The 16,321-nt window shown below is 46.5% G+C and overlaps 2 protein-coding genes across 3 annotated transcripts; both read right to left on the bottom strand.

The window, feature by feature from the left end:
• Positions 1 to 424: 424 nt before the first annotated feature.
• On the bottom strand, positions 425 to 6,541 carry LOC115639510 (immunoglobulin kappa light chain-like). 2 transcript variants are annotated; one of them, XM_030542372.1, is made up of 6 exons: positions 6,163 to 6,541; positions 5,568 to 5,894; positions 3,204 to 3,515; positions 2,485 to 2,595; positions 2,038 to 2,084; positions 425 to 1,456 (listed from the first exon to the last, which is right to left on the bottom strand). In XM_030542372.1, exons 1-6 carry the CDS (start codon positions 6,203 to 6,205, stop codon positions 1,361 to 1,363), a joined length of 936 nt encoding a protein of 311 aa, XP_030398232.1. In that variant the 5' UTR covers positions 6,206 to 6,541; the 3' UTR covers positions 425 to 1,360. The 2 variants fall into 2 exon arrangements, with proteins under 2 accessions (XP_030398232.1, XP_030398233.1); XM_030542373.1 differs by having other exon boundaries at positions 6,235 to 6,541.
• A 3,116-nt stretch (positions 6,542 to 9,657) lies between these two features.
• LOC115639512 (immunoglobulin alpha-2 heavy chain-like) lies at positions 9,658 to 13,944 on the bottom strand. Its single transcript, XM_030542379.1, has 6 exons — positions 13,908 to 13,944; positions 13,286 to 13,618; positions 12,431 to 12,742; positions 11,651 to 11,773; positions 11,204 to 11,250; positions 9,658 to 10,525 (listed from the first exon to the last, which is right to left on the bottom strand). Exons 2-6 carry the CDS (start codon positions 13,464 to 13,466, stop codon positions 10,430 to 10,432), a joined length of 759 nt encoding a protein of 252 aa, XP_030398239.1. The 5' UTR covers positions 13,467 to 13,618; positions 13,908 to 13,944; the 3' UTR covers positions 9,658 to 10,429.
• Between the last annotated feature and the right edge of the window lie 2,377 nt (positions 13,945 to 16,321).

The following is a 16,321-nucleotide window of genomic DNA, read 5'->3' as shown; positions in this document are numbered from 1 at the left end:
CTCCCTTGGACACCTGTTCCAGAGCTGAACTCTCCTGAGAGTTACAAAAAGTTTTTCCTAACATCTCACCTAAATCTCCCTTGCTGCAGATTAAGCCCATTACTTCTTCTCCAGACTTTAGTGGACAGCTCTTACCATAGCTGAAGGTATGTATGCTTAACAAGCTCTATGTAACACATTTGTTGTGTTATCCATCAAGGGAAACACAGATGCTAAGTGGGATAGACAGGGCCGGCTTCTGCTCTCAGAGACTCCAGAGTAAATCCAGAGTAACTCCGCTGACTGCAACAGAGCTCCTCCAGATTTACACTGCTGCAAACCAGAGCAGAATCCGGCCCAATGAATTTAAGACGTCACCTTATTTATTACACAATAAGCTGAGCTTGACGCATTGAACAGATAAAAAAGGCAAGACACACAAACGTCAATACTGGGTCTTTTTAATGAGTAACAGTTCAAATGACAGCTCGACCAACAAGAAGTTGTGATGCAAACAGGCAGCGCCTGCAGGCTCAGGCACCAGGAGAGCTCCAGCCATTGGTAACGTGTGTTATCGTTAGATGGTGCAGAGGGGCTGGAACATAGGGCTCTGTGGATCTTGCCCTTGGGGAAAAGCAGCAGACGCTAGAGCAGCGTTTCTCAACCCTTTGGATACCAGGGGCTGGCTTGCTGCCTTTCTAAACTGTGTCAGGGAGATCTCAGGGACTGGCACTGGTCCATGGACTGGTCGTGGAGAAACACTTCTCCAGAGGAAGCAGCTCCAGCACTGGGCTGGGGAGAGATTCTCATCCCTCCCAGCTCCTCTTGCATCCATCCTTCCCCTTCACAAGCCCATCACACATCCATGTTACCTTACTGCAAAGGGAGCATGAGCCTGCTGAGGATCAGGGGAGTTGGGAGCTGTGGCATATACAGAGGCTGCACGTCCCCTCTGCAGGCTCCTGCCATCCAGCCTCAGTCTGTGCAGGGAAGCTGCAGCTGTTCAGCTGTGTCTGGGTCCCTCTGCAGATGGTTGGATGATGATGACAATTATTGTGTTACTGTAGCACCCATTGTGCTAGGCGCTGCACAAACACAGAACAAAGAGACAGTCCCTGCACCAAAGGGCATCCAATCTAGTACACATGTGATGTGTAAAGTCACCTACACCCTGATGTCTTTATATCCCAAAAGGAGATTTCCCACCTGATGAGGCTGGGCCCTGTGGGGATCTTCTGACCTTTTTATTCTAAACAGACAAGGGGAGAAAATAAAAGAGAAAGGAGATGGAGACAGACAGAGCCTTCTTCCAGCTGCTATGTCCGATCAGCAGAGAACCAGTCATCAGTTCCCACATGTGGATTCCCCTGCACTAGACAGTTCAGGGTTTTAGATGTTTCCCTCTGGCCAGTCGCTGCATCGTGTGCCCATTGCGATTCCGCGAATCGAAATCCAGATGAGCGTATAAGATTCCACCCTGTTTGGTGACAATTAGTAAAATTGAAGGGACAAGCTGAGACAGAACTGAACGTCCATGTGAGTTTAGTCTTATGAAAAATCCCCTCTCATCTCTGATTCTCCTGCTTATCTTATAAACGCTGCGTATTATCAGAATGGAAGCCAGGGCTGGATTCTCAATTTAAGAACTCAGCTACTGACAACATTTTGCCAGATCTAAACTCCACATAACTGGACAGTGTCCTGCTGAGGTCACTGAACTTTGGATCAGGGCCACAGAATCTGTCACTGGAAAATCTTTATCTTTTTAGTGCCTAAAATGTTCCCAGTGCCACACAAAAACCCTGTAAAGGGCACAGTCAGAACCAATAAAACTTCAAACTTCCCATGATCCTTGCACTGTAAGTCTAGTTAGCCACTGTTTACATACAGGGAAACTGAGTCACAGAGCAGTAAGTGACTATCAGTAAGAATCCGTCCTCCCTTCCTGTTACTCCAACAACCAGTTTAATTACTAAATATATGAAGTTAATGTATGCATTGGAAATGTCTGAGACAGACACATTGATTTAGACAGAGTCAGTTTGCAAAGAGCCGTACCTGGTGCTCCTCTGAAGCTGGGGGTGCTGAGATCCTGGGCTTGAGTCCTGGAACAAACAAAAACAAGAGTAAAAGTTCCTCCTCAACAGTCACTCCTTGGCTGTAGTTCATTGACTAATGGTACATCCAAGCTGTGAGTGCGCAAGGGACCACCCTGCACGGCACATGGAGAGAGGCTCATCAGAAAGGCTACTGCTCTTTGTGAACTATAGACAAGGTGCCTGGGATATGAGCAGTAGAAGCCTTTCTACATCGCTCCCTTTGTCACGGAGAACAAAGCCATTCTCCCAACACAGGGAATTCAAGTTTCAGAAAACAAACATTCCGAGATCAGTGCTGGCAGTTGTGACATTTGCAGCATGTTCATGTGTTTGATAGGACAGTTACAAGCAGGGCAGTAGGATTTCTCTCTGCACGAGAGTGTCTGGGCTGGTCTGTGTTTCCCACCTAGTATGGAAGGACAGAGGGTCCAGATGAGACTCAGAGACACCACCAGGAGCAGCAGACCAGCTCCAGCTGCAAGGGGCACAATGTAATGTGAGCACTTTCTGGCAGGGGCTGTGGAGGAAGCAAAAAAACAGACACAAGTAAGTTGCTGACTCAGCCAAGAGGGTTGTGATGCCACCACATTCAGCTCTTTCCTCCTGATCCCCACTTCACCACAGGCCTTAAGCCCCGAGGAGTGAGGCTACTGGAGCCTTCAGCACCTTCCACCTTCTGTGTTGCACCATTTCCCTTAGGTGAATTCCTTTCCCTGTAATCAGAATCTTCTCTGCACCTTCTGCTATCTACAAAATCCTCCCTCTAGGTCTCTCCTCACCTCATTGTCTCTCCATCGCTTTGTGCATCTCACTGGAAAACATCTCTCATTACAAATGCCTCTCAATTCCCCTTTACTCCTGGTATTTATTATTATTTAGCTCTTTACAGGGATTCACATGTACAATCTGGGTGAAAACTGCAGCAGAGATCAAAGCTACATTGTGTTGTGATGCCTGTATATCTCACATGACTTTTCCCCAAATTCTCTAAAGAAATTTTAATTAAGACATAGAATATTCCAGCTTTCTGTGATGGAAAGTTATGTTTAAGCAGCTCTGATTGTGGCCACTTCACCCCTATTTCACATCTGAGTCTCCTTTGGTTTCAAATATCATATCACTCACCTGCAGGATACCTGGTACTTTTCTTCACACTGGTGCCAGAAGAGTTGAATTTGACTTCACAGGTGAAATTCTTCCCACTGGTCCAGGTGTCCATGGGGACGCTGATGTGATCTATGAGTGTTAAAGATCCATCCTTTGCTTTCAATGAGTGCGTCAGCCTCTGTTCCTGCAGCTCCCCAGAAACACTCCAGGAAATGTGGACTGGGCTGAACACTCCATGGATCACACAAGCCAGATTTGCTGTCTCAGTGACTTGACTGTCACGTGGAAATGGGACCAGAAGCATCACCCAGCTTCTGCTGGTATAACTGTCTGAGCAGGAGGTGTGATATTTCAGTGTAATCATCAAATAAGTTGCAGTCTGATTAAAGGTGTTAGTCTTTCACTCAGAGAGACAAGGTGGGTGAGGTAAAATCTTTCATTGGACCAACTTCTGTTGGTGAAAAACACAAACTTTCAGGTTTCCACAGAGCTCTTCTTCAGGTCTGGGAAATGTATTCAGAGTGTCATTTCCCAGAGTGTCTGTATCAGCTCGAAAGCTTGTCTCTCTCACCAACCAAAGCTGGTCCAATAAAAGATACTACATTACCCACCTTTTCTCTCTAATATCCTGGGACCAACACAGCTAATACCTGTCACTAAGGGCTTGTCTACATCAGAAAGTTGCAGCGCTGGTGAGGGAGTTACAGCGCTGCAACTTTGAAGGTGTACACATCTGCAGGGCACCACCAGCGCTGCAACTCCCTGTTTGCAGCGCTGGCCGTACTCCTGTTTTGTCTCGGGTGTAGAGGATCCAGCGCTGGTGATCCAGCGCTGGTAATCCAATGTAGACAGTTACCAGCGCTTTTCCTGACCTCCGTGGAAGGAGGAAGCCTCTGGTAATCAAGCTGGTTTCCTTTCCCGGTTTGCTCTCTCGGTCCCGGAGCCACCCAGCAAACCGCAGGGAAGGAGACCTGCTTGCTCGGGGTTCCGGGACCGAGAGAGCAAACCGGGAAAGGAGACCAGCTTCGCCGCGGTTTGCTCTCGCATTCCCGGAGCCACCCAGCAAACTGCAGGGAAGGAGACCTGCTTGCTCGGGGTTCCGGGACCGAGAGAGCAAACCGGGAACGCCGCGGTTTGCTCTCTCGGTCCTGGAGCCACCCAGCAAACCGCAGGGAAGGAGACCTGCTTGCTCGGGGTTCCGGGACCGAGAGAGCAAACCGGGAAAGGAAACCAGCTTCGCCGCGGTTTGCTCTCTCGGTCCCGGAACCCCGAGCAAGCAGGTCTCCTTCCCTGCGGTTTGCTAGGTGGCTCCGGGACCGAGAGAGCAAACCGCGGCGTTCCCGGTTTGCTCTCTCGGTCCCGGAACCCCGAGCAAGCAGGTCTCCTTCCCTGCGGTTTGCTGGGTGGCTCCGGGACCGAGAGAGCAAACCGCGGCGTTCCCGGTTTGCTCTCTCGGTCCCGGAACCCCGAGCAAGCAGGTCTCCTTCCCTGCGGTTTGCTAGGTGGCTCCGGGACCGAGAGAGCAAACCGCGGCGTTCCCGGTTTGCTCTCTCGGTCCCGGAACCCCGAGCAAGCAGGTCTCCTTCCCTGCGGTTTGCTGGGTGGCTCCGGGACCAGAGAGCAAACCGCGGCGTTCCCGGTTTGCTCTCTCGGTCCTGGAACCCCGAGCAAGCAGGTCTCCTTCCCTGCGGTTTGCTGGGTGGCTCCGGGACCAGAGAGCAAACCGCGGCGAAGCTGGTTTCCTTTCCCGGTTTGCTCTCTCCGTCCCGGAACCCCCCTTGAAGCCGCCCAACAGCGCTGCAGTGTGGCCACATCTAACACCACTTGCAGCGCTGGTTGCTGTAAGTGTGGCCACTCTGCAGCGCTGGCCCTATACAGCTGTACTAATACAGCTGTAACAACCAGCGCTGCAAAATTTTAGATGTAGACATGGCCTAAGACATTAATTCAAAGGAACAAATGTATTGAAGAAAGAAATATTAAATCATCATACAGCCACTAACTAGGATATAGCGCAAAAGTAGCTGCACTACAATTTTATAAATTTTGTAAGCTTTTAATTAACTCAAAATATTATTTCATGAAAACAAAACTCTTAGGTTAGAAATATTCCCTTTCTGGGTGCCTGGAACAGTCACAGAGAAACTTCAATAGTTTATTTTTGGCACTTTCAATTTTTAAACGTATATTTTATAACAATAAATGTTATTTTCCTTCTGCCCCTATAGCATTTAATGTTTAGCTGACCTGTTTGGCTTAAAGCATGCTTTCCTTTGAACCATTCCTCAATAGCTATGGTATCTTGTTATAACTTTATTGAGAACTTGAAATATGATCTGCCAATCAGTTATTAGTCTCCTTAAACAAGCTATGGTTCCTTACCTCCAACAATCAGCGCGGATCCATTCCCGAAAAGCAGGTAGCTGCTGTCTATATATGCACAATAGTAAACGCCACACTCAGTCTTTTGGACGTTGCTAATTTCCAGCGTCGAGCTGTGTGTCTTGTGTTTGCAAGTAAATTTACTTACGTTTTGATCATCCAAACAGCGTTTAATGCAGGTGGGTTTCTTGCCTTCTCTTCTCAAATACCAAAACATTCTACTTCCTTCCAGTTTTTCTTTGGCAGAACAATGGATCTTTGCGGTGTCACTAACTTCAACAAACTGGATCCGCTGAGTCTGGTGCAGAAATAACTGCACTCCTAGCACTGGAGAAATAAAATATCATTATAGTCAATGTCCGTCAGGTCTCCAACTGTCACAGATGGACTGGATAGCTCAGCAATAGAAATTACTTAATCTGATATTTGTTCTCTGCATCCAAAATGCTAAAAAGGCTGCTCTAACTTTGTACAAGTAATCAGAAATACAATTAAGAGCCAGCAAAAGTTTCCGAACATATCATAGATATTTAACACTGGTGTCCTACTGAAGAGGCTGTTTTCCCAATTCCAGAGTTTAATGCAGAAGTTTTACCTAAAGAAGATAAAACCAGATACTCAGCAAAGACCATTGTCATAAAAATATTAGGACAAAATCCTGACTCACTAGACCAAGGGCTGATGCCTAGTGCACTGCTGCAGTGACTGGGTCCAGTGTCTCAGTCATTTCCAGTGAGGAACGCCTCCCAGGAGTGTGTGCTGTGGTGATAGATGCTAGAGGGGCGTGGTAAAGAATCTACAGGAGGTGCAGCATTTCTTGTAGAATTTCTCTGCATTTCAATGGCACAGAGGTGTACTCCAATGATTTAGAAAAAATTTTGCCATCCAGAGCACAGATGATGTATATAAACAATCCACATCACTTGGAAGCACAAGTCCCATTAGAATAACAGAATATCAGGATTGGAAGGGACCTCAGGAGGTCATCTAGTCCAACCCCCTGCTCAAAGCAGGACCAATCCCCAGTTAAATCATCCCAGCCAGGGCTTTTTCAAGCCTGACCTTAAAAAGTTCTAGGGAAGGAGATTCCACCACCTCCCTATGTAACCCATTCCAGTGCTTCACCACCCTCCTAGTGAAAACGTTTTTGCTAATATCCAAACCAACCTAATATCCAATATCCTAATATCTAAACCTCCCCCACTGCAACTTGAGACCATTACTCCTTGTTCTGTCATCTGCTACCACTGAGAACAGTCTAGATCCATCCTCTTGGGAACCCCCTTTCAGGTAGCTGAAAGCAGCTGTCAAATCCCCCCATTGATTTTCAAAGGAAAATGCTCCTAAATCACATAGTTCTTTTGACAATCCCAAGCTAAATCTCTCCCCGGCCTTCCATGTTCGATCCATTGTTGTACCGTATTTCTTGGTGCTACAAAATTTGCCTGTAACAATCATTTGGGAGTCTCATCTTGGAGGACATTAATAGCACTTTAAATCATCAAGCTGAAAGCTCTGACATGTCTGAGAAATAAGACAATAAGTTATACACTTTTCAAAAGTGTCCAAGTCCCATTTTAAAAACTGACTTAGGGCCAAATAATATTTCAGTGTCTATAAATGCAGAGAGGTGCCTGGTGAGATTTTCAAACATGGCTAAGAGGGTTAGAGGCCTCAGTCCTACTGAGGTCAGTGGAAGATAAGCACCTCCCTGTCTCCCTTTGGATCTATCGATAAACTGGCTAAAAATGGGTGGAATGGGGCTGGTTAGAAAGCTGCCTTTGGCTGCACAAAGCAGGAAGAGAGAAGAAAAGTGCATCTGTCAGTGACCTTTCTGAAACAGCTGACAATAGAGGGCAATGTGGGCTAGCGATTAGAGCGATTGGCTCAGAAAAGACCAGATTCCCTAGGTGACTTGGCCAGCTCTCCTTAGCCTCAACCCCACTTGTGAGGCTGCACGGACTGGCTGCAGCTCCCCTGGCAAAGTGGGGATCGATCTGTCACAAACTCCTTCCCGGCAGCTCTCTAATGCTGGGGACCATCTTCCTTCCTTCCCCTCCCTCTCTCCCTCATGGGTGTGGAGCTACCTGGGCTAAATCCTGCAGTCCCTCCCTGAAGAAATATTAAATGGAAGCAGGAGTTTGGCGGACGAAGGCGACTGGACCGGCCAAGATTCTGCCTGACTTCTAGCCCAAGGGCATTACTCACAATGACACAGCTTCCCTTTTGCACCAATGTAAAGAGAAGCAGAAATTAAACTCACGTCACACCCACTTCCAGGCCCCTGCGCGTTACCATGGTGGAAAGGGACATAGTGCTAATGAGAATCAGGTACCCAGGCTCACTTTTAAGGAGCTGACTGTTGTCAGGTCGTACAGATAAGCCCGCAGAAATCATAATGCTATTCGAGCACAGTGTCTGCCCAGCCCAGGTCCTGTAAGGGCCTGTTATAACCCTCCCAGTAACAGACTGACTGACAATGGCACAAAGCCCTATTTACTGCTCTAGGGATCCCAGCGCAATGCTTTACAATGTGCTCTAAGGAACTGAAGGCAGCTGCTGATCCTAACAGCAGCTGAGCACCCACCACTCCCCTTGACTTTGCAGAGTGTGGCAGGTGCTCAGCATGTCACAGCAGGTGCCTCAGCCCCTTACAGGATTGGGCCCTTACACTGTATATGGAAATAGCTTCATGCACGGTGGAGGTGGGGCGAGGCAGCTGTCTGACAGTCCCACAGCAGCACTGCACAGAGCCCTAGGGCAGGAAGTGAAAAGGCTCAATGTAGCCAACTGCAGCTACAGGAGCAATTTTACACTCATGTAATTACCAGGCTGGGGCAGAAAACTTCCCATCGCACAAAAATTTTCAAGATATCGAAAAATTTTTCCATCTCAAACTGGATGAAAAGTTAAAATCTCAAAAATTTTCCTAGAACCAAAAATCATTTTTGGATTGTGTGAAAGGAAGTGTTTTTGTTAATATTTTTGAAATGTTTCCTTTCAATTTTGATGATATAAAATTTTGACCATGTTAAGTTTCAAATATAATTAGCTTACACTTCTCAGCAATACGTCATTTTGAACTGGAGAACAGGAATTTTTCAATTTTGAAATTTTTTATACATGTCAAAAATCATCAAAACTGACTCTTTTCCCATGAAAAAAACCCTTCATTTCAACAAATGGGCATTTTCTGACAAAGAAATGTTCCTTCTAAAGACCTGACCAGCTCTAGAAATTATATACATGGGATATTGGCCAAGGAACCAGAGCCAGCTGCTCTCGTCCTGCTGAAAACATTCTCAGTGACTTCAAGTCACCGTCTACTCATGACCTTAGTTTGAAAGCTCAATGGAAATCTGGGCCCTCCTGCAGCCCTGTTGGGTTCAGTAACCTGAGATCAGATTCAGGCCCTTAGTCATTCAATTTTTATTGGCACTCAGAGAATCATAGACGTGTCAGACTGGAAGGAACCTTGAAAAGTCATCCAGGTTCTGCTTCAGCACAGGGGTCTGGATGAGTAAACCTGCGTCATCCCTCACAGGTGTTTGTTCAACCTGCTCTTCAAAGCCTCCAGCGATGAAGATTCCCTTGGAAGCCAGTTCCAGAGCTGAAGTACCCTTAGAGTTAGAAACTTTTCCCAAATATCTACCCTAAATCTTCCCTGTTGCAGATTAAGCCCATTACTTCTTGTGGACATGGAGAACAAATTTAAAAGAGTCCTTTAAAAGAGTCTTTATCATATGCAGAGATGTGTGTCTAACAAGTGAGGTGTAGCACATTTGTTGTATCATCCATCAAAGAAACACAGATGTTAAGTGGGATGAAAAGGGACAGATTCTGCTCTCAGGGACACCGGAGTAAATCCAGAATCACTCCACTGACTGCAACAGAACTCCTCCAGATTTACACTGCTGTAAACCAGAGCAGAATCCAGCCCAAAGAATTTAAGAGGTCCCCTTTCTTATTACCCGATAAGCTGAGATTGACGCATGGAACAGGTAAAAAAGGCAAAACACGGAAATCACTAGTGGAGACGCCGTCTGTTTTTAATAAGTGATATATAGAATGACAGCTCGCCCATGGGGAAAGAAGCAGCCTCCACACCAGCATTTCTCAACCTTTCTGATACCAGGAACCGGCTTGTTGCCTTCCTAAACTGTGTCACGGAGATCTCAAGGACCGGCACTGGTCCACGGTCTGGTCATTGAGGAACACTGCTGTAGAGCAAACACTGGAGTAGCAGCTCCAGCCCTGGCCTGGGGAGAGAGTCTCATCTCTCCCAGCCCCTCCCACTTCCATCCTTCCCCTTCACAATCCCATTGCATGTCCATGTAACGTTACAAAGGGAGCATTTGCCTGCTGAGGATCAGGGGAGCTGGGAACTGTGGCGAATACAGGGGCTGCATGTCCTCTCTGCAGGCTCCTGCCATCCAGCCTCACTGTGCAAGGAACCTGCAGCCGTTCAGCTGAGTCTGGGTCCCTCTGCACTTGGGGGAGGATGATGATGATTGTGTTACTTTAGCTCCCAGGAGCCCCAGTTATGGCCCAGAGCCCCTCTGTGCTAGGCACTGCACAAACACAGAACAAAGAGACAGTCCCTGCCCCAAAGAGCTTCCAACCTAATACAACTGACGTGTAAAGTCATCTACACCACGATGCCTTTATATCCCAAAAGGAGATTTCCCACCTGATGAGGCTGGACTCTGTGTGGATCATCTGATCTTTGTATACTAAACAGAGAAGTGGAGAAAATACAAAAAGAAAGGTGACAGATGGACAGAGCCTTCTTCCAGCTCCTATGTCTGATCAGCAGAGAACCAGCCAACAGTTCCCACATGTGGATTCCCCTCATAGACAATTCAGAGTTTTAGATGTTTCCCTCTGGCCGATCGCTGCATCGTGCACCCATTGGGATTCCGTGAATCAAAATCCAGATGAGCGTATAATATTCCACCCTGTTTGGCGACAAATAGTAAAATGAGCCCCCTTCCTTGTAAAATGAAGGGGGGCAGGCTGAGACAGAACCGAACCTCCAAGTGAGTTTAGCGTTAGCCTGATGAAAAATCCCCTCTCATCTCTGATTCTCCTGCTTGTCCTTTAAACTGTGGATGTTATCAGAATGGAAACCAGGGCTGGATTCTGACTTTAAGAACTCACCTGTTGATAATATTTTGCCAGAGCCAAACCCCATATAAATGCACAGTCTCCTATTGAGGTCACTGAGCTTTGGATCAGGGCCACAGCATCTGTCACTGGAAAATCTTCAAATATAATTTGTTATAATTCTTTATCTTTTAAGTGCCAAAAATGTTCCCAGTACCACACAAAAACCCTGTAAAGGGCACAGTCAGAACCAATAAAACTTCAAACTTCCCATCATCCTTGCACAGTAAGTTAGCCACTGTTTACATACAGGGAAACTGAGTCACAGAGCTGTAAGTGACTATCAGTAAGTTAGTATAAAAGCTCACAGTAAGAATCCCTCCTCCCTTCCTGTTACTCCAACAGCTAGACCTCACTTTCACCTCCTCCTTCCAGATCAATCAGTGTAAGTGCTAAATGTATGAAGTTGATGGATAAGAAATGCCTGAGACACATTGATTTCGACAGAGATAGTTTGCAAAGAGCCATACCTGGTGCTCCTCGGAAGCTGGGGGTGCTGAGATCCTGGGCTTCAATCCTGGAACAAAAAAGACAACAGTAAAAGTTCCTCCTCCACAGTCACTCCCCAATCTGTAGTTCATTGACTAATGGTGCATCCAAGCTGTGGGTGCACAGGGCACCACCCTGCACGGCACATGTAGAGAGGCTCATCAGAAAGGCTACTGCTCTTTGTGAACTATAGACAAGGTGCGTGGGCCATGGGCAGTAGAAGCCTTTCTACATCGCTCCCTTTGTCACAGAGAACAAAGCCGTTTTCCCGACACAGGAAATTCAAGTTTCAGAAAACAAACATTCTGAGATCAGTGCTGGCAGTTATGACATTTGCAGCATGTTCATGTGTTTGATGGGACAGTTACAAGCAGGGGATTAGGATTTCTCTCTGCGGGAGGGTGTCTGGGCTGGGCTGTGTTTCTTACCTAGTGTGGATGGGCAGAGGATCCAGATGAGACTCAGAGACACCAGGAGCAGCAGCAGACCAGCTCCAGCAGCAAGGGGCACAATGTAATGTGAGCACTCGCTGGCAGGGGCTGTGGAGGAAGCTAAAAAACAGACACAAGTAAGTGGCTGACTCGAGCCAAGAGGGTTGTGATGCCACCACATCCAGCTCTTTCCTCCTGATCCCCACTTCACCCTGGGCCTTACCCCAATGAGTGAGGCTACAGGAGCCTTCAGCACCTTTCAGTCTCTCTGTTGTACCCGTGACATTAGGCCAATGATTTCTCCTGTAATCAGAATCTTCTCTGCACCTTCTACCATCTACAAAATCCTCACTGTAGCTCTCTCCTCACCTCATCACCTCTCTACGTCTCACCAGTAAACAGCTCTCTGCACCCTCAAGTGCCTCTGTTCCCTTATCCCTCTGACACTGGTCGTCATTTAGCTCTGTAGGGTGCTTTACAGCTACGGCTGGTGTGACAATTTCTATTGAAAATCACTGTCTGTGAGCACAGCAATTCCCTTTTCCTCCTTCCCTAAAGTTCTCAGCAGCTCTGCCTGCTCCTACATATTACCCAACATTTCACAACTTTCTCTAATTACAAACTGCATTAAAGTCACTCTGACCATGGACATTTTACATGTCTAATTACCATCATAATTATCATAGTGCCTCGGAGTCCCAATCATGGACCAGGCCCCTCACTGGGCTATCGATCTGACTCCCCTCTACTCCCACACCCTAACATAGAATCACTCACCTTCAATATACCTGGCAATTTTCTTAACACTCTTGCCAGAAGAGTTGAATTTAACATCACAGGTGAAATTCTTCTCACTGGTCCAGGTGGCCACAGGGACGCTGATGTGATTTATGAACACCAAGGAGCCATCCTTTGCTTTCAGCGAACGCAGCAGCCCCTGTTCCTGCAGATCCCCAGAAATACTCCAGGAAATTTGGACTGCGTTGGAAACTCCATGGACCACGCAAGCCAGATCAGCCGTCCCAGGGGAGAGGAGGCTGTGGGGAGATGGAGCCAGAGGCAGCACCCAACTGCTGGTGGTGTAACTGTCTGCAGAGTAAAGCAGAGAGTCCAGTGTGATGCTCAGCTGAGCTGCAGTTTGGTTCAGGGGGTTAATTGTACGAGATGAAAATAGCTCAAAGGAAAAATGTGTTGTACAATAGGAAAATATGAAGAAACTGACAAGTGAAATGAAATCCAGCCCTAACTGAACACATATTTGCACTTAGAAGAATGGAAACTCTGTGCTATTTTAGAAACTGAGGCAGTCCTAAGAACATTTCCCAATTTCAAAATATTGTTTAATTAAAATATGGCTCATAGGTTAAAAATATTCCTAGCACGTGCCCTGAACACAGAAAATCTTTCAGAGTTCATTTTCATGAATTTCATATTTTTGATTGCACAAAATACATTTTTTCTGTTCTTTCAGCAGCTAGAGTTTACTTGCTCTTTTTTGGTTTCAGACAGTCTGTCCTCTAACAATTCAATCTTCGATAAACAATCACAGCAGCTTTTTACGTTTTAACATGCACATGAACGTCAGCATTGTCATTCCACTTCCTTCCTAATCATCCAGTTCTGTTTTCTTACCTCCAACAATCAGGGTGGATCCGTTGCCAAAAGTCAAGATGATGATGTCCGAATCGGTACAGTAATAAACCCCCGAGTCATTCTGTTGGGCATTGTAGATTGCCAGGGTCAAGTTGTGTCCTTCCGATATGCAAGCAACTTTATTTACATTTTGATGATCTGAGCATCTCTTAATTAACATGGGGGCCTCACCTTCTTGTTTCCTATATCACTGAGCTGTTATCCCTCCTGCTACAAATTGTTTTTTGGAAGAGCACTGGATCTTTGCTGTATCATTAATGTTCACAAACAGGAACGGCTGAAATTGGTGCAGATATCCCTACACTCGTAACACTGTAGGAAGAAAAGAGGTTGTGTTGTTAGAGTCAATTTTCAGCAGATCGTGATCTGCCCTAAATAAACTGGATAGATCAGAATAAGACTGGAAGCAATCGGATGATATTACTGCCCTACAGCCAGTGCACTGGAAATTATACTAAAGCTGTACACAAATGAATGAAGAGCATCTCAACTACAGCAGAACTGTCCTAAGCTACCAGACATCATGAAAGCCAACGTCCTATTGAAGAGGCTCCTTTCTCAATTCCAAACCTTAACACAATGACTAATGCAAAAGCTTTACCCATGAAAGACAAAAGCAGATACTTGGCGAACAGCATGATTGTAATAAACAATATCATGAAAGATGAAATCTAAAAGCACCCGTCTGGTACGCTGCTCAAGTGGAAAGGTCTAACATCCTGGTGACAAACACTTCCTGGGGGATGTGCTGTGCTGATAGATGCTTTGAACGGGGTTGTTTTTTTTTTGTTTTAAAGAACTCTTTGGGGACAAACTATTTCTTATCGCCTGTTGCTGCATTTTACACAAACATGAATCCATTGTTATGATTCAGGATAATAAAATAACATGGACATGGCACAATGTAGAATATGCTGGAGATTATATTGGACGTGCTTCGATGTTGAACTGAGACAGCATGTACCAGGGCTTCCTGACAGGTCAGGCTATTGCATACGACACTGGTTAAAGGTGTGATTGTGCAGACAGCATTGTACCTGCTGCCTATGGCAAATGATTTTCCCAAGGGTTCAGCACCCACAACTGGGGCCAGCTTTTTTAAGAGACCAGCTGCCATTAGGCACCTAACTAACAACATGATTTTGAAGAGGCCTCTGCGCTCCCATTGGAACACTTATGGCTGGATACTCAAGAGATCGGTGCCCAATAGGCACCCAATGCATTGAGCACTTGTGAAAATCTAGCCCTTATATCAGTCCCTGAGGTTACATCTACACTGCAAACAAACAAAAAAACACCCCACAGCAGTGAGTCTCAAAGCCTGGGTCAAATGACTCAGGTCATGGGGCTTGTGCGATGGGGTTAAGAATAGCAGTGTAGATGTTCCCATTCGGGCTGCAGCCCTGGCCCTAAGACTCTCCCCCGTCACTGGGTGTCATAGCCTGGGCTCCAGCCCAAGCGGGAATGTCCACACTGCTTCTTTTAGCTCTGTGACCCTGAGTCATTTGACCCAGGCTCTGAGATTTGCTGCTGTGGGGTTTTCCTGGCTGTGTGGACGTACCCTGATTGAGCCTCTACTCTGCAGCTGGGAGGGAGGACAGACGGACACGTGCCAGCTGAGCAAAGCCAGCGCTCGAAAAATAGCAGCGTGGCCACAGTGGCCTGGGCTAACCACTCAAGTACAGACCCAGGTGATCAGGCATAACTGTACTCAGACTGGTAGCTGAGCCGCTGTATGTGCCACCACAGCCACTCAGTTATTTATTAGCGCATTGGCTTGAGCAGCTCCGCTCCCAGCTGCAGTGTAGACGTACCCGGAATGGGAGCCAGGCTCTTCTCAAAATGAGGCTCCACCCAGGGGTGATGAACTCCTGAGAAACCTGAATGCTCACAGCACGGCTTGCTTGAGAAATGAGAGCAGGAAATCCCTGTGAGTGAATCGCCAGACTCCAGAACAGCTCAAGCTTTGTCACCTGCCTCCAAACTGTGCAGTTTCTGACCCTGCATTTTTCCACACCCCAAATTTCCTTTGATTTGAGTGGAATAGTGCTGGGTGCACCAGGAACGCAGGGTCTGGTCTTGTTAGCCCAGAGTTTGTGGGGCTGAAAGGGGCATCGTAGATGCGCTGCAAAGACTTCATGCCGCACAATACACCATGATTAATCCTGGGATTGGGATGGCTTTGATACCTTCGCATTTTGTTTGGCGCCTCATTTATAATAACAATTCTGAGTTTATCATAAACAGATCTCCAAGTGTTTTACAAAGGAGGTCAGTATCATTATCCCCATTTTACAGATGGGGAAACTGAGGCAGGAAGTGACTTAAGATCATGCTGTAGTAAAGCCAGGAATAGATCCCAGGTTGCAGGCCTGTGCACTATCCATTAGGAAACACTGCCCAGTGGAGAATTCCTCAGCAATACAGTTTATGCCATGAAATTGCATTTTTTCACACTACTCAAAGGGAAATTTATTTTTGTGTTTACTTCATGGACTCTTCTGCTTATCCTTTGCTCCAACCATTTCCTCTACAGCTGAACTGGGGGAGCAATTTCCATGTCCAAAAGCTGGGAGAGAGACCTGAACAAGCAAACAGCCCAAGTGCGTTGCTAGCGGAACAAACAAAACAAAGGTGGCAAAATGAATGGCTTGAAACTGACCACAAAACCAAGTATAACTGTCCAAGCAGCTGGCTCTGAACCTTCTTTGAAAGATTTAGCTCCTGTGCAGCAATTCATCTCATTTCCTTGGTGGTTTTTGTCTTGCAGCCTGTGGGTTTTTAAGATCGGGTTTAATTTGTTTGTGTAAAACTTACTGTAGAAACAAAACCAATGCAAATAATTACAGTTGCTTTCTCTTGGCTTTTAATAGATTTGTATTGGAGCAGATCCAGTGTCAGGTGAATTTGTACCCATGGAGTGGGACTGGAGGCAATAGTATTCAGGGTGTAATTTTCCAGTGTGCCTAAAGGTATGTGTGCACTGCACGATAGACCCGGGTCTGCCCCAATATG

Source organism: Gopherus evgoodei, chromosome 24 (genome assembly GCF_007399415.2).
Source record: "Gopherus evgoodei ecotype Sinaloan lineage chromosome 24, rGopEvg1_v1.p, whole genome shotgun sequence".
In the NCBI taxonomy this organism is placed as follows: domain Eukaryota; kingdom Metazoa; phylum Chordata; order Testudines; family Testudinidae; genus Gopherus; species Gopherus evgoodei.
This window is presented reverse-complemented; position numbering and strand designations above follow the sequence as displayed.